The sequence below is a fragment of the Diabrotica undecimpunctata genome, chromosome 8, assembly GCF_040954645.1.
Source record: "Diabrotica undecimpunctata isolate CICGRU chromosome 8, icDiaUnde3, whole genome shotgun sequence".
NCBI lineage: Eukaryota > Metazoa > Arthropoda > Insecta > Coleoptera > Chrysomelidae > Diabrotica > Diabrotica undecimpunctata.
Window position 1 is genome coordinate 114,722,561 of NC_092810.1, and position 27,280 is coordinate 114,749,840.

A 27,280-nucleotide genomic window follows, 5' to 3' on the forward strand; every position below is an offset into this window, starting at 1 on the left:
AAAAATAAACATTTATTAGATAATGGTACAAAATACAAAATATAAGCGAATAAACTTAACAAATAGATGAATATGAATATAAACATATGAACGTATATGAGGCGGTAACTATAACAATCAAATTATGAAATAATAAAATGAAATTCTAAAGCATACAAATTTACAAAAACTAAAATAAAGACAAGAATAATGAATACAAAGTAATATAACAATTAAATTACCCAATGAAGAAACGAAATAAAGATTTAAAACGAATCACATTACAAATTTTTTTCAGTCGTTTTTCATAAAAATTCACTAAATTAATTAGATAATTTTTTTATTCCTAAATAACCAGTGCCAGAAATACCAGAAATTTAATTAAATTAAGAAATACAAAGTTATTTTATTTAATAAAAAATTGAAGTTATAACTTTTTTAGTTTAATGCTTTTATCAACAACTTAAGCCAAAAGGAACCTTTTAAGTTACATATTTATAATAAGTGTCTATCTGAAATCAACATTATTTTTCAGAACAAATCGGACTTATTAAAAACCGTGATAGCTACGTGAATCCTATAATGTTATCAACACTCTCGTCCAAGCACAGAAAAAGTTTGGTAAAAGCGAGCAGTATATCATATATAATTTCCCTTTGCTAAGTCTTCGAGCTTTTTGTGTCAAATATCTTTTAATCGCTACAAATTCGACAGTAATTTATATGAAGTGTCTGGTTTTTTAGCATATTACACTCCTTCATCATAATGATCATCAATTTGTCAACTCACTCGTAAGTTCATATTTAATTTCGGTGATTCACATTTAATATTGTACTGCCACGTTTAACAAAATTCTGGCTGGAGTGTGGCTTGAACCAAGTACCCATTAAACTACTCACAATGAAGTGAGTCTCTTATGCTGCTGAACTGTCCGTCGACAGCAATTTGTTCGGAGTGATTTATGTTGGGACGACAGCCTTTCTTGGTTTGTTAGTGACGTTTATCGAGGACCTACGATGAGTGTGTGGAAACAAATATATTTTGATATTGACTAGCTAATAGAATTACATGTTTTGAATTGGCTTTTACACTCACCTCTAAACCAATTTATTTGCGTATGTAAGAGTATGTTTTCTTTACATTTATATGATTGCTGATCTGATTTCGATCTAATACTTAGTTGATCCATTACTGTAGACTTGTATTAAATCTGTAAATAATGTGAAGTAAAATATGTAATTCCGCCGATGAATTTTGCGTAAATAGACATCGTCATTGTGAATAGACTGAAGTAATATTTAAAACATAGAGTTAAAGTTATATTAAACATAAAAATAATTTCTTAATTGAACTTCCACATTCTAATGTATAATTTCTAAAGAAGGAGCTACTAACAGTACTAAGACTTATCATAAATATTTATCATAATATATCATTAATCCCGATGCCGGGATTTATATAAATAGTCATTTACTTACAGTGATAATAAAACTATATAGAATCATATTACAAAGATCAGTTTTCTGCTTACTTAATCCAGATAGTACATACTTAAGTCTCTTTAGTTCGTTTACTACAAACATGTATATATAAAAAGGTTCCTTTGATATCAAATAAAATAACAAAATAAACATACAGATATGTATCTATAAACAAAAAATCCTGTACATAAACGCTAAAATTCATTTCCTAACTTTAAAAACCTATACTTTCTATAATATGATATGGCAACATTGAACGGTTTCCTTATTAGTGATGGTAAAGCGGAACTGCAACTTTTACAGGCGCTGGTGGATGTACTGCGTGTCCTGACCTGGTAACAATGGCATTGAAGCCGCTGTGGCCGTCGTCTTCGTATTCTACTTTACGGACGGTACCATCGGGTTCAACTAGAGAATATTCTCCCTTTACGACATGACCATCGCGTTCTTCCGATTGTTCTTTGATGTCGCCAGTATGACTGTCTTTTACGCCATATTCAAATTTGTACTTTGGGTATGCCTGTAATAAATAAATCGTAAGTCCACACAGAAAAATGTATATAAGTTTATGTATATATATATATATATATATATATATATATATATATATATATATATATATATATATATATAAATATATAAAGTAGTTAGGTATTATTGACTGACACGTTATGTAAAATAAAGTTTTATTTTGGGGTTGCAGTCATTAATAGGGCAGGAAAGTGAAACTCTTTGTTCTTTATCTAGCTTTCGAAAAATTTATTTGCTTCTTCAGGATATGCTAAAATATGGTATCAGTAAATACAATGAAATTAAAATTAAATAGCATTGTATGAAACTAGTATAAAAACTTATAACATGAGGTTAATCCATTAAATTTTCAAATTTACAAAACATTAAAACTTAACTTATTAAAATTATCTAGTTATGTAAGTACAATATTTTAATTTTATTTAATTTTGTACAAATTCATTATGACATTGATTATGTTGATGTTTGATTTATGTCAGAAAGACACTCGTTTCTGTTTATTATATTTTTTGTTGTTGATAACTAGCTCTTGATTGTTATTATGGTTACGTACAAAGTGGCGCCAAATATGAATATTTAAATTTTTTGAAATTATAGTATTTATAGTCAGAAAATCTAATATTAGAAAATTATAGTATTAATTTTCGTAAGACAGAATGTAATTATAGATATTGCTTAGTTTATCAATATCAGTTTTTTTATTAACGCATTGATATTTATTTATGCATACCATTTCTAAAAATTCTCTTTTATTTAATTGGTTTTTACGTCTTAATATATTAGTTTCATTGAAAATAAATGAATGATTTTTATTAATTGCATGATCTATTAATGCACATGTATTTTTATTATTTCTAAGGTCACTTTTATGTGATTTTAGTCTGCCATCGGACACACATCTAGAAATCTAATAGGCAGACTAACATCACATGAAAGTGACCTTAGAAATAATAAAAATACGTGTGCATTAATAGATCATGCAATTAATAAAAAATATTCTCCCGAGGTTGGTAGTTATGATATTAACGATTATTTGTACTTCCTATTGGTTGCTATTCTAACTTGTTTATAATTTATGAAAATTCAATTTTTTGTTGTTTTTAAATAATTTTTTTAAATTGTTTTTTAAGATTTCAAAAAGAAGGAGAAACATTTATTAGATCCAAAAAAATTTTAATTCTAATAATGTTTTTTAAATTGATTTTGCAGAAACTTATATATGCAGCAATATATATATATATATATATATATATATATATATATATATATATATATATAGAATATAAATATATATATATATATATATATATATATATATATATATATATATATATATATATATATATATATATTGTCATACTTTTTCTTTCCCAACCAAAGAAAAATAAATAAAAATATCCATCGGAATAAAATTTTAAGATATCATTATAAACAAAAATGTATATAGTAATTTAAGATAAGATTTAGTGTAGATAAGAATAGAAATTTGTTTGGCAAACGACCTTTTTCCGTTTCAAACAAAATTATCAAAAAAACCTTTGTTTAGAATTAGAAGACATTTTACCTGTAAGTTAATCTTTTCATTGTTTGTATAGTCGAGTATTAAATGACCATATTCTAATCTTTTGAAATATGTATAAATGATGTATTGACAAAACCAATTTTAAAGTAAGCTATTTAGTTTTTCTCTGAAACCGAAATTAGGCTTTTCCAAAATCATGGTAAACACAATTTGAGATTTTGATTGGACGGTCGTTTTTAAATGGGAATTTGTGAGCCGATCATGAGACGGGAGAAGTTAGTCATATTTTGGTCATCGAAAGGAAACAGTCGTTTGTCTCAAGATAGGGTGTGGTTCGTGAGTTTGGATACCGGCGTAACGAAAAGAAGTGAATAGTTTGAAGAAGGAGATAACAAGTAGATTAAAAGAGGTCCTTGTATCTACCGTGGGCATTTTATAAAGTATATGTGAAAGTATTCTTACGGCATCAAGTTGACAAAAGGAGGTCCTGGTGTCATAAATAAGTAGCTGAGTTTGGAGAAGTGAATCAGGTGTTTTTGTGTAGTCTGCAGGAGGTTTGCAGAGACGTTAAGAAAGAGTCAAGGTGCCAAAGAGGAGTGATCACATCGTAGAGGAGACTGGACTTTTCTGGGTATTTTCCAACATACAACTCAAGAAGAAAATAAGCTGTAAGTGTTTGTACAATTGAATTTTATATCTGTGAAGGATCGGTTTGACATCATGGTCATTAGCATTCAAATTTAAGAACTGGGGTTTTGTTAGGCTAATCAAAAGTTTAAAGTATTGTTGTTTCTTGTTTCAAGTAAAGAAAATTTTAAGTAAAATTGGTTTTCACATAATATAAATGTATGTAGCTTTATAATCTTATTATTATAAAAATTTGATTTATTTTCTTGTATGCTGATTGATAAGATAACGACAGAATTTAATAATTGTTTTATTCGTTCATATAAAATAAAGAAACGTAAATCTTTGTAATATAATATATTTGTATTCTTATCCTTTTCTTCTCTATCCCGATAAAAGACAACTAGAAAATCTTTTGAATCCATCGAACACAGCTAATATAACGATTATTTTACTTTTGATAACAAATAAGTTATAATTCTTTTTTATTGGCTCAATAAACTAAGATTAAAGTCAAAATAAACAATCATAACAATATATATATATATATATATATATATATATATATATATATATATATATATATATATATATAAATATATATATATATAAATATATATATATATATATATATATATATATATATATATATAAATTGAATAGCCAAATATATGGGTTATTAGGACAAATTCATTAGACCTCGCGTGCTCGAATCGGTATCAATAGTGTTATGACGTCATTTTTAGCATCCCTTTTCGTCAGACACTCGGATGATACAAATTCAAACTCGGAATGTCCAACGAATGTCTCCTAAATCTTTACCACGGTAGTAGTTAACGTACAGAGAAGCCATCTACTTTGGTGGCCATTAACGAAAATGATTTAATAATACCGTTTTCTGCCCTCTGGGCTATACGAAATGTGCAAAACATTAAATGTTTTTTTTAGCAAAAACTGATATCGCTTTGTTGAATTAAAGAGCCAAATATATGGCCTAGGAGGACAAATTCATTAAACTTCTGTAAAAGAGATATTTGTTGGACTTTTTGAGTTTGAATTTGTATCAACTCGAGTTTCTGATGATGCAGGAATGCTGAAATGACGTTATAACATTCTATTGATACCGATTCGAGCACGGGAAGTTTAACAAATTTAGTGGATTTTGGATAGATATTCGACCTTATCACTATATACTAAGCTCATGATCTATAAACAAGTCCTTAAACCGATGAAGACGTACGGTATCCAATTATGGAGATATACCAGTGCAAGCAATGTAAATGTCCTACAAAGGTTCAGAACAAAGTGCTTCGAGGTATAGTGATGCTTCCTGGTATGTTCGTAACAATGAACTGGGTATAGGTGCAATTAATGATATATCCATTCACGAGTCGGAGGTTGCAAATGATGTTATTGATGGTATTTAGCAGTGGTCCGACATACCGGGGGAAATGACAAAGTTCCAGTTGACTAAAAAGCAACTTTTACAAACAGTTCCAGACAATAACCCACTCCATATATTACAGCTGCAATGAAAACCAACACATAGATGGAGTGGGATTTATAGTAAACCAAAGAACAAAAGGTCTAGTTATTGATTTTAAAGCCTACAGTCAAAGAATGTGCTATTTACGCTTAAAAGGTAAATTCTTTAATTACAGCTTAATTAATGCACATGCCCCGACCGACGACAAACTAGAAGACATTAAAGAACAGTTTTTCGAAGACCTAGAACAAGCCTACAGAAGATGCCCCAAAAATGACATTAAAATAGTGCTAGGTGACATGAATGCAAGAATAGGACGAGAGCATGTTTTTATGCCGACTATAGGAAGGCATAGCCTACACAACATCAGTAGCGATAATGGATTACGACTGATAAACTTAGCAGCAGCACTGAACATGACCGTCGCTAGCACCTATTTTGAACACAAGAATATACACAAGGTAACCTGGACCTCCCCTGATTTAAGAACAACTAGTCAGATTGATCACATCTTAATAGATTCAAGACACGGAACGGACATAATAAACTGCAGAAGTTATAGAGGCGCAAACATAGACTCAGACCATTGTTTAGTGATCTCAACACTAAGGGCTAGAATTTCAAACTCCAACAAAGAAAAAGAAATAAATAGAAAGAAATGGAATGTACAGAACCTGAGAGATGCAACTGTTGCAAAACAGTACTGGGAAAATGTTACCAATAGGTTAAGGAATCAAAGTCTAGGCGAAGAAGACCAGAGAGATATAGACTCATTCTGGAACAGGATAAGGGAAGATATTGAGTCAGCAGCACAAGATGAAATAGAAACAGAAACTTGTACCCGAAAAAATCACTGGTTTGACGATGAATGCAAAGACGCAACACAGAAAAAAAATGAAGCCTATGCAAAAATGCTTACCCGCCGAACTAGAACAAGTATAGAGAATTACCAGACAAAGAGAAGAAAAGAAAAGAAAATACACAGAATGAAGAAACGAAACCACTTAAAAAAGGAACTTCAATATATAGAAAACCTCAACAGAGAGAAAGAATTCAAAACATTCTATAAGAAAGTTAACATCAACAGAAAAGAATTTAAGGCAAACACAAATCAATGTAGAAGTTTAAATGGCGATCTCTTAACAACAAGAACAGACGTACTAAACCGATGGACGGAATATTTTAACCAGATACTTAATATAGAGGAAGAAGAAAACCCGGAAGACGAAAGCTGCGAGGTAAGCGGGCAGACGCAGAGGCAGGAGGATCCACCAACGATCCTGGAAGTTAAAGACGCTGTAAACAAACTAGCCAGAAACAATTCACCCGGAATAGATAATCTCCCAGCGGAATTATATAAAGAAGGTGGCCACGATATCATAATAGCCCTACAGTAGCTTATAAAAGAAATATGGATACAGAAGTCCCTTCCCAATGATTGGAATATTGGAATACTTTGCACCATACACAAAAAGGGTGATATCTTTGAATGCTCTAACTATCGAGGGATTACGCTCCTAAATGCAGCGTATAAAATATTCTCCAATATACTATGCCATCGTATGGCACCATATGCAGAGCGAATAATAGGACAATACCAGGCTGGTTTCAGAGGTGGCAAATCAACAATTCATCAGATTTCAACCCTAAGACAAATTCTAGAGAAAACACTGGAATACGGTGTAGACACGCACCACATATTTATAGACTACAAGGCAGCCTACGACTCTGTAAATAGAAGAGAATTGTTTAGAGCAATGATACACCTAGGAGTACCAAATCAGTTGGTAAGTTTAACCAAACTAACCCTTGAAAAAGTTGAATGCAAAGTACGAATCCAGGGGGAACTCTCTGAACCTTTTAAAACAAATAACGGGCTACGTCAGGGAGACCCACTCTCCTGTATACTATTCAATCTAGCTCTGGAAAAAGTAATACGTACGTCACAAATCACAACTACCGGTTCAATATATAACAAATCTGTGCAAATCTTAGCATATGCTGATGATATCAATATTGTTGGAAGAACGGAAAACGCAGCACGAGAGGCGTACGTAGCATTAAAGGAAGCGGCTACAAAAATGGGTTTAATAATAAACACCAACAAAACAAAATACATGAAAATAGGTATGCAACCACAAACACTACGGTCACTTGTTATAGAAAATGACGTCATCGAAGCAGTTAACGAATTTGTATACCTGGGAACGCTCGTCAATACTGAAAATGACACTACCTCAGAGATAAACCGTAGTATTTGCACGGCTAATAGATGCTATTTTGGGCTTAATCTCCTTTTTAAATCTACAGTTATATCAAGAAATACAAAAGTAAAACTCTACAAAACAATAATACGCCCAGTCCTAACATATGGTTCAGAAACCTGGACTTTAACAAAAAGCAATGAAAACATGTTAGGATGTTTCGAAAGAAAAATACTAAGGCGCATCTATGGAGCGGTAAATGAAAATGGTGTCTGGAGAAGACGATACAACTTCGAACTCTATAGGATATACCAGGAACCAGATATCGTAAAACACATAAAGATAGGACGTCTGAGGTTGGTAGGCCATGTAATGCGGATGGAGCAAACCGACCCAGCTAGAAAAACGCTCCTTGATAGACCTATTGGTCAAAGAAGAAGAGGAAGACCCAGAACAAGATTCCTAGATAACATAGACCAAGATATGAGAAATATGGAAATACGTGCTTGGCGGAGGAAGGCGATGGATAGGGACGACTGGAGAAAAATTATTGGGGAGGCTAGGACCCACACAGGGTTGTAAAGCCAAAATGATGATGATGATGCAGACAATAACTAACCTATCGGTTTTTTTAGATTTATTGTTGATGATGATCTAGTAAACTTATTTGTTAAGGATACTTATTGTTATGCTGAAGAGCTTTTTGTTCCGAAGGTATTACTAAGAAGTCCAGAGTTACACGTTGGAAACCTGTTACATTCCAAGAAATGTTGACTTTCTTAGCACTAGTGTTGCACACAGGAACAATAAAGTTAAATAGACTACAAGATTACTAAAAAGGTTTATCTGTTTAATAATAACTGCTTCGCTGAGCACATTTTACCAATAATGACCAACAAAATTCTACAGCTAGTCTCATAAAAATTAAACCAAGCATCAATTTTTTCAACAGAAAGATGGAAGCCATTTATTATCCCTGAAAAAATTTGTCTTGAATGAGTCCATGGTACTATGGCATCAGTACATCAAAAACAAACGCCATAAATACGAAATAAAATTATACATGTTAACTAAACCAAACGGTTTAATTTTAAAAACTTTGGTGTATACTAGAGCAGCCGACAATATGGGAGGGAAAGATCATACAAGTAAATTGGTTCAGTATTATTGGAGGACTATCTAGATTCTGGACATAGTGTCTACATGGACAACTTTTATAATTCATATGAGTTAGCTTACTACTTAACCACACGAGGTACATACTGCATTGGCACCCTCAATGTCAAACGAAAAAAAAAAATCTTAGAGGAGTACAAAAATTAAAGAAAAGTGAAACAGTTGCGGCCTACAGTAATAACATATTTTATATATCCGTATATATATAACGAATTTGGAAACGACATGATTGAATATCTAGACAAAAGGCAACAAACGAAGAGCAAACCTGCTCCCATATTTCATTACAATAAGCATATGGGAGGAGTTGACTGACAAGATCAACTGAGTTCCTACTACCCCTCTGACAGAAAGACATTGAGGTGGTATATGAGGAATATATCATTGTCAAAACTGTCTGGAAAAACCTGGTCTTTGTGTTGGCAAATGCTTTACTGATATCCGTGCTAAGAGTCAAGTTTTTTATTTTTTTGTTATGCAATTGTTATAATTTAAAATGAAAAAGACAGAAAAGATTTGATTTCACGTTCAAAGCTTCTATGTATCTATTGATACGTATTTCGACTTAATAAGTCTCATCAGAATAGTTATTCATAGCCGTTCTTAACGTGAAAAATAATCTTCTCTGTCTTATAAGGAAGCAACAATAACATGGCTTCGTTATGGACGCAATAGCGACATCTGATAGAAAAATTGGTAAGATAGTTTCGAAACAAATTCAGATTTCTGCTTTAATCTGGAGCCTTCTAAAAATTGCAAGGCATGGCCAGACGATGATAAAAAACAAGCTAAGGGCCTTAAAAAAGCTACATCAGCACGAAAATCCAAAGGTTTTCCAACTCTTAGGCAATACAAACGTGATTAGACGATTTAAAAGAACAAAACCACTTGATCTGACTACTTACTAAATATAAGATAGAAAAACTAAGAACGCTAAAGATCGTAACTTGGTATTAATGGATTTATTCTCTTAGTTAAGTTAGGCTAGAATTAAATTACCTATTGGTTTTATTGGACTATTGATGTCAAATAAAACACAACATATAAATAAAATAAAATAAAAGATGTACAAGAGACAGAAGGCGGAGACTCTCTATTGAATGCGATACACGAACTAATAGTGAATATATGGAATAATAAACAACTGCCACAAGACTGGAATACTGGAGTAATTATCCCACTACATAAAAAGGGAGATCAGCTTCAATGTAAAAATTACCAGGCAATAACGCTACTAAATGTGGCATATAAAATACTGTCAAATATTGTGTATGGCCGATTGAGACCACATGCGGAACAAATAGTTGGGGGATATCAATGTGGTTTCTGCAGGCAGAAATCCACAATAGATCAGATCTTCGTCTTGAGGCCAATCTTGGAAATAACTAGTGAATTTAATATAGACACATATCATCTTTTCATTGATTTTGAGAGGGGCTTATGATAGCATGCATCGAGAATTTCTGATCCATGCACTGAAAGAGTTTAATATTCCAACTCAACTCATTGATATAGTAAAAGAAACATTGTTCTGAAGCTATTTTCTTGTGGCATGTTAAAGTAATTACTAAATAAATGAGAATAAGCAAAAAAGACACTTTAAGTACAAAGCAAAATTCGAATTCAAAACGCACTAACAGATACAATCCATGTGAGAACGGGCCTACGACAGGGAGATGCCCTATCCTGTATTCTATTCAACACCGCATTAGAGAAAATAATTAGAGAGTCAAAAGTCAACACCAGAGGAACAATAATAATAACAAAAATTGTACAAATATTGGCATTTGCAGATGATGTTGATATCATAGCTAGAAGCGAAAGAGAGATGATAGAAGCATTTAATGCGATAGAAAGCGCGGCACAAAACAGTGGCCTAAACATTAATGAAATAAAAACCAAATACATGAAGGCCAGCAAATGGACAAGCCAAAAAAACCTACAGAATCCGACAATAGGAGACTATAACATCGAAAGCGTAAAAAATTTTACATATCAAGGTTCACTAGTTATCGCAGATAACAATGTAAGTGAAGAAGTTAAGAGAAGAATACGTATCGCTAATAAAACATATAATGGACTAATTAAACATCTAAGATCTAACAACACCACAAGAAAAACCAAATGAAAAATATACAAGACCCTGATAAAACCGTTCCTTGTATATGGATCAGAGACATGGACACTGTCGGAAAGCGATGGGAACCTATTAGGTACGTTTGAATGAAAAATCCTCAGACACATATATAAGGGGGTGAAAGAAAATGACATATAGCGCAGAAGATATAATTTTGAACTATACACAGCATACAATGAACCCGAGGTCATAACATCCATAAAGATCGGACGTCTGCGCTGGATGAGCCATGTTGAACGGATATTGGAGACTGAAACAACAATACATATAATGAGGCAAACACCAGTAGTGAGAAGGTCAAGGGGAAGACCCAAACTTAGATACATGGAACAAGTGGAACACGATCTGAAAACACTTAAGATTACCAACTGGAAAAATAAAGCAAGGAACAGAACAGAATGGCGAAAATCCTAGAACAAGCTAGGACCCAGAAAGGGTTGTCGAGCTACTCGTGATGATGATCATAAAAAGATGTGCAAAAATCTTTAGAATTCATGATACATAAAATAATATTAAAGGTACAAGAAAAAATAGAAAAAGTGATCCGGAGGAAATCTTTAAGTAAATTAGGAAAAGAAAATTTGATTGACAAGATTTTTAAACACCTGTATATTATTTGAGCTTAGAGAAATTAAATAAAATAATTATTATTATTTTATGCGTATTAGATCTTCAAGAATTATTAGACACAATTAAAAATATCATTAACAACAATTTTTTCTTTATATTCGTGTAAAATTTTTCAAGGACAACCCAAAAAATAAATCTTTTGGACTATATTGAACTAGAAAATATGAAAAGATATTCCATATCAATTAATATTAGAATAATTTATATCAATTATGCGACAATCTGTATAGCTAACAAGGCAACTTATAAAAGAAAATGACCAAAAGCTTAAATCAATTTATTCTTCATTTTACTATAACGAACTACTATTATTAGCTAGCTTGAGTATTATTGTCTATTTATGATCATTTACATAACTTTTACCTAACTCGCCAGAGTATGCATAACATACTCGTTTGCGATTTCAAGAGCTTTACTGTATATTCAAAATAACAATAATATCGACGTAAATAAAGAATGCAAACATATTTTCCCTACTTTCTAACGCTTCTTAAGCAAACCAGCAATACACTCAGTTAACCAAACAGGGAAAAGAATGCAATAAATAAGAAGAGATGTGCTTTTTTGTAGATCAGTTGATTTGGAAAGCTAATTAGCGATTGTTAAGGTAAAAATATGCATTACGCCAAGTGTGTTATGCACGTAAAAATGTGATTGCCAACTCGGAAAAATTAAATATTGGTTAATTAGAAAAAATGCTAATAAGTAACAATATAATAAATTGAATCTTAGAAATAAAATAATAACATAATGTCCCTAAAAAATTTATATTGAATTTATTAAACACGACACTAAAATTAACAACCAAAGTAATAACAAATAAATTAAATGAAATTATAACAATAGCAGAAGAACAACAGGGTTTTAGGACAGGAAGATCATGCACCGACGATATATTTATAATGAGGCACGTAGGAGAAATCCTGCTCCTTCATCTTCATGTGCATTCTCCTCTAAGAAGGTTGACAACCATCATGGCAATTCGCACTTTCGATACCGCTGCTCTAAAGAGGTCAGCAGAAGTGCACTTAAACCAAGCTCTCAAATTGTTTAACCAGGAGATGTGTCTTCTTCCGCGACTCCTTCTACCCTATATTCTTCCTTGCATTATTAATTGCAACAAGTTATAACGCTCGCCCCTCATGACATTGTCCAGATATTGCAGTTTTCTGACTTTAATTGTATTTAAAACCTCTTTATCTTTTCCCATTCTTCTCAACAACTCGACATTCCTGACTCTATCCACCCAACTTATTCTTAATATCCTTCTGTAGGCCCATAACTCAAAGGCTTCTAATCTGTCCGAAACATCTTTTTTTAATGTCCAAACCGCCAACCCATAAAATAATAGGGAGAATACGTAGCATCTCAGAAGTCTTATCTTTAAAGAAATTGAAATGTCCTTGCTGCAGAGTACTTTTTTCAGTTTGTTGAAAGAATTTCTTGCCTGTCCTATTCTTGCCATCTCTTGTGTATACTCATTATTTTCCTTAATTATTGTACTCAGATATTTATATTTTTCAACTTTTATAATTTGTTCTTTATGTATTGTTATGTTTTCTTGCCGCTATTGGGCTTTTGTAATTACCATAAATTGTGTCTTTTTCGTGTTTAGGGACAGTCCGTTTTCTTCACTGACTTCTACCACTCTGTCAACCATTTGTTGTAAATCCCCAAGACATTCCGCTAATAAAATAGTGTCGTCGGCAAACCGCATATTATTGATTGGTCGGCTATTTACTTTTATTCCCATAGTTAGTTCTTTTAGTGCTTCCTGGATTATTTCCTCTTAATACAAATTGAACAAAGTAGGAGACAGGACACAGCGCTGCCTGACGCCCCTCTCAATCTGTATTTCATTTAAATCGTTGTTCTATTTTACCACAGCGATTTGATTATAATAGATAGCGCTGATGATCCTGATGTCTCTCATATCTAAGTTTTTCTTTCAAGTAATTCTATAAAACGGTTATGTCTGACCTTATCTAAAGCTTTGTTGTAATCCAAGAAACAAATATATAGGTACTGGTTGATTAACATCCATGCACCTTTGCACAAGTACATTCACAGCGAACAGGGCTTCCATCGTTCTTAGTGCATTTCTAAATCCAAATTGTGTATCACTTGTGTCCTGCTCAAGTTTGTTGTGTATTCTCCGGTGTATAATTTTAAAAATATTTTGAGCGTATGACTCATTAAAGTTATTATCCGGTGGTCTTTAGAAAGAGAATAGAGAAATCATTAGAATATAATAAACCTGCACATCTATATTTCATGGATCTTAAGAAGACACATAATCGGTTCAAATTAAAGGACGTTATCCACTTCTTGTACGCAAGAGAGATGCCTCTAGGAATAACCAAAACGATCGAAAATATCTATCAAAATAACACAATAAAAGTAAAAGTAGAAGATGAACTAACTGCCCCTATTGAAGTTGACAATGAAATAAAACAGGGAGATTCCCTGAGTCCTCTACTGTTTAGCCTAATTATGGATAAAATAATAAAAAAAAACTAAAAACTAAAAAGAGATATCAAATCGGAGAAAAAAAGCTTAAAATAATCTGCTGTGCATACGCCGCAATACTACTCTCTCAAAGTGAATATAATTTACAACGTATACTGTAACAATTTAATATAATCTCCATAAAGTTTAACATGTTAATTTATCTAAAAAGGACAAAATGCATGGTTATAACATCAAATTTACTCAGATGTAAATTGGAGCTAGAAGGTCAGATAATAGAAAAACTGATGGAGTTTAAATACCTAGGCATCACATTATCTAGGTATGGAAAGGTCGAGACTGAAGTGGAAGATCAAGTAAATAAAGCAAACAGAGCCGCAGGTTGCCCAAATAAAACAATATGGAGAAAGGCATAATTCCCAAAACAGAGATGAAAATACATTCATTGATAGTAAAACACTACGGGACAGTGGTAAAAAGTACAGATAGGTATATGACGTAGATGCAAGGTGGAGAACATCAAGAACTGGGTAAGTGATAGAAGAGTAGAACGAAACAAATACATAAGCCAAATGACAACAAATAGAGTAGTAAAGACGGCAAGAGACGGTTTCACAAGAGAAAGGCGATAAATAGATGGACCACATAAACGATGGAACGACAACAAACTGGAGACCCATTGAAATACAGACAGAGTCATATCTATATAACAGGAAGAAGAAGAAAAAGAGAAATGTACCTTAAACTACCTTAAACATGTCGCATTTAGTCCATACTAACCTTTTCTTTTAACACTCAAGACGCTTTAAAGTCTCTTCAATCTACAGCTTGTGATTCCGTAATATCTTAACATTGCAAACGACCACCTAGAGCAATAGGTAAAGTACAATAATTTGTTATGAGTGCTAGGATACATTAAGAAATCAAGACAGGTATGAGCTGGGCGAAGAAGAATATCCTGGCTTGCTAACCTGAGAGCATTGTATAGACAAACCTCAACGCAGCTATTCCGTATAGCAATTAACAAAGTCATTATAGCCAGAATGATCGCCAACGTTCGAAACTGACAGGCACCCTAAGAAGAAGCTTCTTCATCTTCTTCTTTTTATATATAGATACGACTGTCTGTTTTTCAATGTGCCTCCAGTAAGTTGTAGTTCCATCGTTTTCGTGGTCTTCCTACTAATCGACTTCTTATTGGGGAACCGTTTCTTGAAGTCTTTACTACTCTATTTGTTGTCATTCGGCTTATATGATCGTTCTATTCTACTCTTCTATTTCTTACCCAGTTCTTCATGTTCCTTACCTTGCATCTACGTCGTATATCTGTACTTCTAGTTCTGTCCCATAGTGTCTCACTATCAATGTTTCTAAGTGTGTTTATCTCTGCTGTTTCTAACATCCTTTTTGTCCTCTCTGTGTCAGGTCTTGTTTCTGCCGCGTATGTCATTATTGGTCTGATGACTGTTTTGTAAATTCTGCCTTTCGTTTCTTTCATCATATTTTTATTTCTTCATATTGTTTCATTTGGGCAGTCTGTGGCTCTGCTTGCTCTGTTTACGTGATCTTCCACTTCAGTTTCGAGCTTTCCGTAGATAGATAATGTGACGCCTAGATATTTAAACTCCATCACTTGTTATATAACCTGACCCTTCAGCTCCAATTTACATCTTAATAAATTTGCTGTTGTAACCATGCATTTTGTCATTTTTGGGAAAAATTTACATGTGAATAAATCCTCTCATCGTCCTCCTCTCCAAAACTAAGAGGAGGACGGCCCTTTATTCTGTTGTGCAAACAATAGTTCCTCTTCGCTGTGCCTGTCTAATTGAATGCAGTTTTAACAAAGGCGTACATAAATCAGCAAACCCCAGCAGAAAGGAAGAGTCTATTGAGGGTGGCATATGCTTACAGAACAGTCTCTGCCGAGGAGCTGGGAGTTATCACCGGGTGTATTCCGATGCACCAGATCGTTTAAAAAAAGAAGTAAGGAAGATTTTCATAATGGTGTGGCAAGATGAATGGGACAAGATGACAAGGGTGGCGCAGTGGATGAAGTCGCTGATTCCTAATCTGAGAAGATAAACGGACTGCGGGCATCGGCATTAAGATTACTTTCTGACGCAGATGCTCACAGGACATGGTTGCTTTGGGGCATACCTTTAAAAATTTGGAAAAGGCAGAAAATAACAAATACCTATACTGTGAAATATCGGACACTAATTCACACACTCTATTGGTATACGATAAATGGATAGATGAGAGAAGCCTGTTTGAGAGAGAGCTAGTAGTTAAGAGATATGTTAGGAGAACGTGTAGAGAAAGAAAGAAGAAGAAAAACGACCTGAAGGAAGGCAGGGTGCCCAGGAGCAAACAAGAAGATAAGGCAGAATGAGAAGGGGCAAGAGTAAACATGAACAGGGAGGAACAGACGGAGAGAAAAATTTAGTTGTAGCGAGAAAGTGCTAGAATGCGTGCGAATTTTGCATAAATGAGGTAGGTCTCTGGCATTGACGGCGATGGTGTCTGAACAACCCCTGCGCGCGGTCTCTGATATCATAGTGACCATGCTGGAGAAATCCTGCATAAGCGAGTCTGGAAGGCGGTTCTGCCCACCTTTTAGGACCGAGGTATGTTTCGAACGTTTGGACCACACCCCCCCCCCCCCCCATTAAAGACCAAAAAAAATATATTGTTTATACATTGTTTATAAGTAAAAAATGACGTTTTTGCAAACTTTTTTTACTACATACTGTTATCGCCGAATGTATCAAAAGTAGTAACAAATTTAATTTATGTAACAAATACCTGTATCAAAGAGTGTCACAAAAAGATTTTTTTGCTAGTTTCTATGGTCTAAAACAGATATGATTAAAAACGAATAATCAACGTTGGAAAACCATATAAATAATTATGAAAAATAAATTATACAGACGTTCCAAGCCAAAATAAAGATTACTACATGCTTTATGATATTGTTATAATCTAAAAGAATTGAACGGCTGTGATATTGATGGTGATGATGATGACGATGATAATGGTGACAATAATAATGATAATCATGATGTTGATGATGATAATATTAAATACCAAGTACATTTTGAAATCAGTATAAGTACTACAATAATTGGTATGAATATAAATTAAAAGTGAAAAGAGTATAAATTGATTTAGACGTCCACTGGTTTGTCTAGAACCTGATCTCCTACTGCAAGTGTCAATATATTAACAAAAATGATAGTATCCCAAGTAAAAAAACTAAATTAACACCATTCTAAATATCTATCTGATTAAATGCAAATATATATTTGTGGAATTTAATAAAAATTCCTAAAATGATACTGTAATAAATAAAAGAGACGCGGTTAAAAAAGTATCTAATTAATTCATCTATCCATCAATCTATAACTCAAGTACCTGGAGTGATCATAGCATCTAAAAATAAATATGAAAAGAACGTGCCAGGATCATTGCAGGAAACAGGGCATATTACTCATAATGACCGTACTTAAATCAAAAATACTCTCCACACCAGCAAAAATAAGAGTGTACAAGACAATAATTCGTCCCACAATAACGTATGGAAGCAAGACATTAAATCTGAACCAGCGGGAAACAACAAAATTACGGGTACTGGAAAGAAAGATACTGCGGACTATCTATGGGCCTTGCAGAGAAGAGACAACCGGAGAATGGAGAAGAAAACACAATGATGAACTCCAGACAGTATATGGAGATGAAAACATAGTACGCTACATTAAAGCAAACCGAATAAGATGGGCGGACCACCTACTAAGAACGAGTGACGAAAGACTCCTGAACGCCACATTCTAAGAAAAATCTGATGGCAGAAGGTCAGTTGGTCGCCCAAGAAAGAGATGGAAGGACGCAGTAGCCAGTGACCTACGCAAAATGGGAGTACATCAATGGGAAATAGCTGCTCAGGACCGACAACAATGGAGGCGAATAGTAAACGCGGCCAAGACTCATATAGAGTTGTGGAGCCAAATGATGATGACAATTAAAAAAAGGATTAATAAAAAATTATAGAAATTAATACTTTTGTACTTCTCACTGTACTACAGTGACAATGAACGAAAAGAAATAGTATTAGTAATACATATGAATCATATATTTAGAATAAATGAACATCATATAACAAAAAGAAAAAGAGAAATCAAACGATTTCTACCTAGCAAAACCGAATTCAACTTTTTACCACTGTGTTTCCTAAAACTTGCTAAACAAACAGCTCGATAAATTACTTAGCAGGGGAATCATAAAATTGCATTCCCCATGCCTTTCATCCTGGTCAAAATTCGTAGTGAATTCAGTTTCTGGTACTCCAAACGAAGTAACTAATAAAACATAATGACGGTATTAGATTTTTGTTTCGATACAGGGCAGCGACAGCCGCTTATTAGTATGACCTCTTTAGGTCTCCTCAGAATGGTATATCCACTGCTCTGAACCAAAACAAAAATCTCTCCCGTCCTAGACAATAGTTAACAAAATAACTATATACGGACGGGCGTCTTTAGGTCTCCTCAGAACGGTATAGCCACTGCTCTGAACCAAAACAAAAATCTCTCCCGTCCTAGACAATAGTTATCAAAATAACTATATACGGACGGGCATAGTTACGTCCGTATATAGTTATTTTGATAACTATTGTCTAGGACGGGAGAGATTTTTGTTTTGGTTTAGACCAGTGGCTATACCGTTCTGAGGAGATCTAAAGAGGTCGAAATACGTATAAGCGGCTGTCGCTGCCCTGTATCGAAACAAAAATCTAATACCGTTATTATGTTATGTGAATATCATATAGTTTGGATATAAATACAGCATATTCTCGAGTAAAAACTCATAGTCTACTTACTACAGGTTCGGCTTTGACAGCAATCTGCGCAATTGGAGCATGCTGTAATAGCGTCAAACCATGGCCTCCGTATTCCACGGGATAACTGCTAGCAAGTCCTAGGAACAGCACAATAAATAGCACCTAAAAATAGTCACTGGTTAGTTCCAAATAATTTTTTTTAATTGTAGCCATAGAAATTAATTTACCATGAAAAGTTTTAACCATAAAATTTCAATATTATATGTATCTCACATTTTATTTTTGATTAGTAATTTTTGATTTTCCTGTATCTTATAAACAAAATTTAATTAGATAAAAATAAAAAAGTAAAAAGTTATTTATAATACTGGAAAAATTATCATATACAGTACGTAAATCTTTCAGCTGGGCATAGGTAATATACATTGAGGTAAGTGTGGCAACTGCGCTTTCTCGAGTCTATGCCAATATCCCACGACACTAAGCGATAGCGATTAGCGATACAATGCGATTGATAAGTCGATAATCGGCACCTTAGGATCGGTTAGCTGTACCCATTTATTTTCAATTTAACCGTGAAGCAAAGAGTATCCTTTTAAAATGTTTAATTAGTCTAGCATACCACAGTTAATAAAGTTTTAAAAAATATGGCTTTAATAGTTTTAAATATTCGAAAACTTGGAGTTTTTTCTCGAAGATCAATTTCGTAGACTAGAGTTTTGTGAAGCTGTAATGAATGCATCTCACGAAAATGATAATTTTATAAAAAACATCCTTTTTACCGATGACTCGCCATTTTCAGTAAGGGGTCATCACAATCCTTCCAGAATGCGGTAATGATCTCAGGAAAACATACATGGATCCAACGCCCTCAAAAACTTAACGTGTGGACCTTTTAGGTGACCATGTAATTGGTCAATTTTCATTGAGGGAGTTCTAAATTCAGCTAAATATCTTGCTCTTTTACAGGACAACATTATTCCAGCTATTTAGAATCTCTCAGATGTACGTTTAGAAGATGTCTGCTATCAACAGGAGGGCTGTTCATTTCATAATGCGTGTATCGTGATAAATTATTTAAACACAATTTTTCAGGATTGTATTAGTAGAACAAGCCAATTGTGGCTGCAAGATCTCCCGATTTGACTCCCATGGATTTTTTTCTGGAGACATATTAAATCCACCATCTATGGCAACTATCTCGAGAGGGCACATAATCTAGTTGATTTAGAAAACAAAATAAGAAATGCATGTGCTATGATTACGCCACAACAGCTTGCAAACGTAAGACAAGCGTTTTATAATAGACTAGGTTATTTCCTTGCAAAAGAAAGTACAAGGTATTTGAACCTTTTATTTAGTTGTTATTTTGTACAGTAGAATGTATTGTTGTTTTTTAATTTCCCTAATTTATTTATTTATTTGTGTCTACTTTTAGAATAATACTTTTTCGTTTTTCTGTGAATTCAAACTATCTGAACTAGAACTATCTTAAGACTATCTGAACAAGAAACAAGTAAATTATGTTTACAGCTAGGAGTACGACAAGGTGACAGTCTCTCCAAAGCTATTCACGGCGCTTTTAGAACATACTTTTAAAAAGTCACATCTAAACGAGCATGGTATCAATATAAATGGAGAGAAGCTCAGACATTTGAGATTTGCAGATGACATCGTCCTTATAGCCGATCGTATGGATGATGCAATAATAATGTTTAAAAATTAATATCACGCATCCTTGGAGGTGGGATTAAAGATTAATATGAACAAGGCGCAAATAATGACTAATCTGGTGCTAAATCGAAATATTGCTGTTGATGGAAGGGATATTCTGCAGACAACATCGTATAAGTACCTAGGACATGAAATTCGGTTGGGCAGAGATAACCAGACATGTAAGCTCCCATGTCGCATAGGATTAGCCTGGGCAGCGTTTGGTAAATTAAACTATGTATTTAAATCGAATCTACCCATATGCCTCAAAAAGAAAATCGTTGACCGATGTGTCTTACTTGTACTCACTTATGAAGCGGAAACAGTAACACTCACAAAAAAAAAGTAGCTAAAAACAACAGATGCTATCAAAAGTCGCTTCAGTAAAATGGAATTGGTCAGGACACATCGCCAGATTATCAGGCAACCGATGGACAAAACGTATTTTAGAATGGAGACCAAGACAAAAAGAACGACATACCTACAGATCTCACAGTCCGTACCTGTGAGACGCTTTACCAAAAATACCTTTCCAATATATAACTTCTCATGGGACTTAACATAAAAACAAACAAACAAAAGAGCCTACTGGCCTAAAACCTATGCAACTGGAACACATTAGCGGCCATACTTCCGAAGATAAATACATACCACTAACAAGTAGCCAGCAAAAACAGCATCAATATCAGTGAAGAGTTCCCTGATATATTTACCCCAAAGTCAGTACGGTTTTTTCTTAGATCGATATAAACCTGTGTACCATGTTTTTAAACTCTTAAAAATTGCTGTCCAAAACAGAAGACCAGAACCAGCAGAAAAGATGAGAAGTAACTAATATTGGAAATAGAGATCACCTCTGAAATCAGTCTAGGTGATATCTTAAGGTCTTTTTTTATTTAATATTAAACAAAATTATAGAAAAGATTAAAATTACAGGATAAGGATATAATATGGAAGAAAGACAAATAAAAATTCTGTTCTATGCAGACGACCCAATCTCAATATCCTATAAATAAAATAACGCTCAGCGCATGGTACAGACATTTAACATACTTGTGAAGAATTACAGCATAATATCAGCAGCTAAGACCAAATCCCTAATAAAAGCAAGGAAACCCAGAAGATGTAGAATAGTAATTAATAATAAAAATAATAGTCTCCCGTTTTTATACCGCTCGCGGCTTTGGGAGTATAGCAGGGTAGTCTGCTATATCTAGGGTCTACGGTATACAAGGAAGGTAACATGGCCAGTGCTACGCTTCAACCGCCTATTATTACCCCTGGTTTTACCCAAGGTACTCATTTTATTTCAGGCTGAGTCGACCTGGGGCCTATAGACATTTTTAAAAATGTCTAGTTATTCTTGCCGGCGGTAGGATTCGAACTCCGGACAACCGGCATGCGAGGCACGCACCCTACCGCTTGCGCTACGCAGGCCCAGAGAGAATAGTAATTAACGATATAATAATTGATCAAATCTCGAGATTGGAGTAAAACTATCCAGCCGTGGAGATCTTAAAGAGAACATCAAATCAGCAAACAAAGTGGTTTACATGTAAGGATACCTGAGGGATGTAAACTGGAGAAATAAAAAAATTAGGTTGGAAGAAAAGGTATGTATATATAAATCGTATGTACGACCAAGAGAAACAAGAGATGACACAGCGAAAATCAAGAGAATATTCAGAACATTAGACATGAGAAGGTTGATGTCAATAACTGGGAAACCTCAGAGGATAGAATTCTAACCGATTAAATAAGAGATTCCTGTAACATACACAACATAGTCCATTGGAAACGACAGACAAGACGATAATAAAATCAACATGTCACGAGAATGGTCTCAGAGAGAATAGTCCGAATCACAGGAGATTCCCTGGCCAAAAGGCAAGAAACCACTAAGAAGACCCTGTAAATGGTGACCACATAGCTGACAGTTAACATCACAACTACGAATAAAAGTTCAAAATCGGCGAAGAACAGGCCAAGGTTCATAATATTAGAAGAAACAGATGAAGTTTTTCTTTATCAGTTATCTAATGAAAAGCAGACAGGCAAACAGACTTTAATATAGAGTTATATATGATAGATCTAAGGAAAAATTGTAAATTGGATAATACATATAATGGACATTTATAACGAATGAATAAGGTACTAAAACAAAGAGACAATTTCTGTGTTTATAAATTGATCTATATAAGTAGATGGTGTTGCTGTTGGTATCTTGAACAATGAATTGAAGAAACTAATTAATATGGAATACAATAAAATATAAAAAATGAAGACGTGGATAATAACAAATAATGATAAAATAAAACGCAAACATAACTAAAACATAGAAAAAATTATTCAACAAGATTGGTATTATATTTTGGATTCTACAAATATTGATACACTTACAATACAGCTTTTAGTATGTATAAAAAAGAAACAATACAAGAAAATCTTCTGAAATATAAGAAGTTAAGAGAAATTAGTAGAAAATGGTAAAAGAGGCATAAAATGAATCGCGGCAAAAAAGTTTATCGCCAATAAAAAGTTCTATACCAGCAGCAATAGTCTGGAAACAAATTACCAAAATTTCGGAAAGTCACACAAACTTTTCAATAAGATATTTAAAATTTAATAGCAAAATTCATACATCTAGAACTGAGATAATTACATTAGCTTTATCCCAAGAGTCATATGGAAGTAATGAAAACTATTCACAAGAGTTTTTACAGTTTAAAGCCAAAGAAGAATTAAATGAATTTAATTATGATAAAAGCGATAGCCTATCAAAAAATATACGAATACTAGAGGAAGAGTTACCTGAAATTAAATTTCTATTAAAAACTCTTGTCCTGGTCCAGCTGATATTCCTACTATTTTCCTTAAAAATTTGCCTACAAATGGAACTGCCTATTTACTAAAGATACATAACAAAATATGACTTGAAGTAGTGTTTCCAAAGGTTTGGAATAATGTTTACACAATACCTATCCTTATACCTGGTAAACCATGTTCAGACCCAAACTCCTATCATTCAGTATCGTTAGAATGGGCAATGAGCAAAGTAGTCGAAATATTATTCAACCAACCCTTATTTGGATACTGTAGCACAGATCTGTTCTATCTAATAAACAAAATGAATTTCATAAAGATAACTTAGATCGATTATATAAGAATTACTGAAAGATGCCGAAATTCAATCAAGATGTTCAATCAAGATCAACACTACCTGGAGTAGATGTCCCCTCAGATCCTAACTTATTAGTTAGCGACATTAAACTTAAGATTAAAAAAGTAAAACGCCTAAAACCGACTAACTGAATAAACACCGACTGTATTCGAGATAATAACCAATCAATCATAGACGAAATAGAAAATAAATTCAAAGACTATTGATCAGATCAAAACTATCAAGCAAGAAACAATCAAAAAGTATAAAACTACTGATAAATGCAAACAACAATGGGTGACTAATGAAATATTAAAACAAACGAGAACAAAAAAATAAAAACACTGAAGAATACAACGAAATCAATAAAGAAGTCAGAAGGAAAATCCGGGATGCAAAAGAAAAATTGTACAGCAGCAAATGTATTGAAATAGAAAAACTACAGAAAAAGAATGACACATTTATTATGTATAAAAACGTACAAGAAATAACTTGACCATATAGATTAACTTCAAGTAGTTTACTTGATAAACAAGGAAATATCATATTTAATTAACAAAACAAACTGGGGATTTGGAGGGAATATATTGAGAACTTGTTTGATGACGAAAGAATATAAATACAAATCGAAAATACACGACTGATCCACACATAACCTTCAATGAAATGAAAAGAGCTATACAATTATCAAAGTATAAATAATCAAACGACCCGATGATAAAGGCAAAAATTATATTTTAAGCCTCTTCAATAAATTATACGAAACAGGTAACAGAGCATACCGAACAAAATAAACGCTAAACAATGTAGCGATTATCGCACTATCAGTTTAATGAGCCAAATACTGAAGATTTTCTTAAGAATACTGCACTCGAGGATTTACAACAAAATACAAGTACAACTAAGCGAAACACAGTTTGGTTTTAGAAACAACCTTGGAACCAGAGAAGCATTATTCAATTTGCAGGTCCTGGTTCAAAGATGTAGGGATATAGAACAATTAGTGTATATGTGGTTTATCGAGTTCGAAAGGAGTTTGACCGGATCACCCACCAAAAACTGCTAGGTGTCTTGAAACAGATGGAAATTGATGACCAAGACCTCCGTATTATCAAGAATTTGTATTGGCATCAATGTGTAAATATACAAACTGGTCAAAATACAACAGAAGCAGTGGAGTAAGGCAGGGATAAATTTTATCGCCTCTACTTTTTAATATATACCACGAATTTATTTATAAAAAAGCCTTAATTAATGTCAACAATCTTAGATATGCAGACGATACAGTACTAATTGCATCCAATGAAAAAAGTTGCAACTACTTCTAAACTGCTAAACTACTTAATTATGGGCTAAAACTTATTACACCTCTAAGACAAAACAATTGTCGTCAGAAAAACAGAGTTACAACCAATGAACATTAGGGCGTATGGAATGACGTTAGAAAAATCCACAATATCACCTATTTGGAGGCTACATCGAAAAAGCCACAGCTGCCTTCTATAAACTAAAGAAAATTCTAATTAATAGAGATATTATATTGAACCTTAAAATCAGATTAATACGCTGCTACAGATTCTCCACATTGCTATATGGCATGGAGAGCTGGACTCTTACAGCAAAGCTAATAAAAGTCTTGAGGCCTTTGAGACGAGGATTTACCGAAAAATATTGCGGATAAGTTGGGTTGATCAAATAACAAATGAAATAGTTTTACACCGAATGAAAAAGGGTACAGAAATAACAAAAACAATAAAAATTCGAAAGTTACAATATTTCGGTTACGTAATGGGAATCCAGAGAGGAATAGCCATCTAAACCTCTTAATACAGGGCAAGACCTCCGGAAGAAAGGGCCCAGGCCGAAGAACATCCTGGCTCCGAAATCTCCGAGAGTGGTATCTAGAGACCTCTGCTAATCTGTTTCAAATTGCCGTAAACAAAGTGATTATTGCCAATATGATCGCCAGCGTTCGGTAATCGGATAGGGTACTAAAAGAAATTAACGTTAGATAACTTAGTTGACCTCGAGTTTAAAATACATGAAGTAATGTGCAGCGTAAAAAATGTTTTTGTAATATCGAGCGGCGCTAATAACTAAGTAGGTTGATGCGCCTTAACTTTGAATAAAAAATAATAATAGCTATTTACTACCAATAATAAAATACGCTTTTGAAAACTAGATTATACAAAAACATTTTAAAAAGAAAAAAAGAAAATTATTATATTTAATTATAATAATCTATTTTTTTAAGAAAAATAATAGAGATGAACCATTCCAAAAGATGCTGGGGAAAATAAAATAGAAATAGAGTAAAAAACAGACATTAGAAAAATAACAAAAAACAACCAATATTAGAAATTATAAGAGAAACTGAACTTAACTAGTGTGGCCATGCACACACAACAGAATGAAACTACAAAGACTTGAAAATAAAATTTTCATATGGAAAATCAAAATTAAAAATTTGGTAATGTAAACTAAGTACAGGTAAAGAGTGCTCATCACTGAGTGTAGCTCTCACTATGTCACTTTTTCTATGTCTTTCAATCATATTGTGTATTGCTATATTGATAACAAATTGCAATAAATAAAGTGAGTTAAAAAATGAAGAAAGTGAATATGGAAAAACAACAACAAAAGATAGCACGGAATTAAAAATAGATAGATCAAATGAATTATTAGCATAAATGAAAATAATGACAAAATTATCTAAAAAATGAAATAATTGAGTTAATGGTGAACCAACACCAAAATCTGAAAACTCATAAAGACATAAGAAGAAATAAATTGGAAAAGATACCTAGTGCTTAAAACAAAGCAGTTTCTATTGAGACTAAAAAAATAGCTCATATAACACCTAGGTACATACAATAAAAAAGAAATAAAAGATAAAAAAAGAAAGATTCTCTAAAATAGTACTACGAAAATACATTAATGTTGATATGTACAGTAAAATCAAAACTGGTTATTTTTTATTCTTACTAAACATAGTAAAAGTTATAATATATTTAGAGAAAAGTGGTTAAAATAATTTTGAAAGCTTTTCAATTAAAATATGTAAAAAAATTCAAAGAAAAATTAGCTGATTTAAGATTAAATATTAATTTTGTTAGATTATCCTCAAATGCACTGAAAGAATACAAACTTTCACCATACTGTACGCCTCACAATGTATCACTCTATAAGATCACACTATATTTAGTAAAATGTACCTGCATTTTCGTAGAAGCGTTTGTAAGTGGCAAAGAGATACTGGCAATCAGGTGAAATCAAAATTGCATTTATATTGAACCGGGATAATTCTTTCCCACCTTTCAATCAC

General features: G+C 33.1%; 1 protein-coding gene across 1 annotated transcript; it reads right to left on the reverse strand.

Annotated features, from left to right (window-relative positions):
- On the reverse strand, positions 1–27,280 carry LOC140447884 (cuticle protein 19-like). Its single transcript, XM_072540796.1, has 3 exons — positions 27,171–27,280; positions 19,122–19,244; positions 1–1,980 (listed from the first exon to the last, which is right to left on the reverse strand). Exons 1-3 carry the CDS (start codon positions 27,174–27,176, stop codon positions 1,729–1,731), a joined length of 381 nt encoding a protein of 126 aa, XP_072396897.1. The 5' UTR covers positions 27,177–27,280; the 3' UTR covers positions 1–1,728.

Bases quoted from the DNA above. Each gene is read 5' to 3' on its own strand.
- LOC140447884 (XM_072540796.1), bottom strand. The intron at 1,981-19,121 runs GTAAGTAGACTA...TATTTATTACAG, and splicing joins CTGTCAAAGCCGAACCTGTA to GCATACCCAAAGTACAAATT.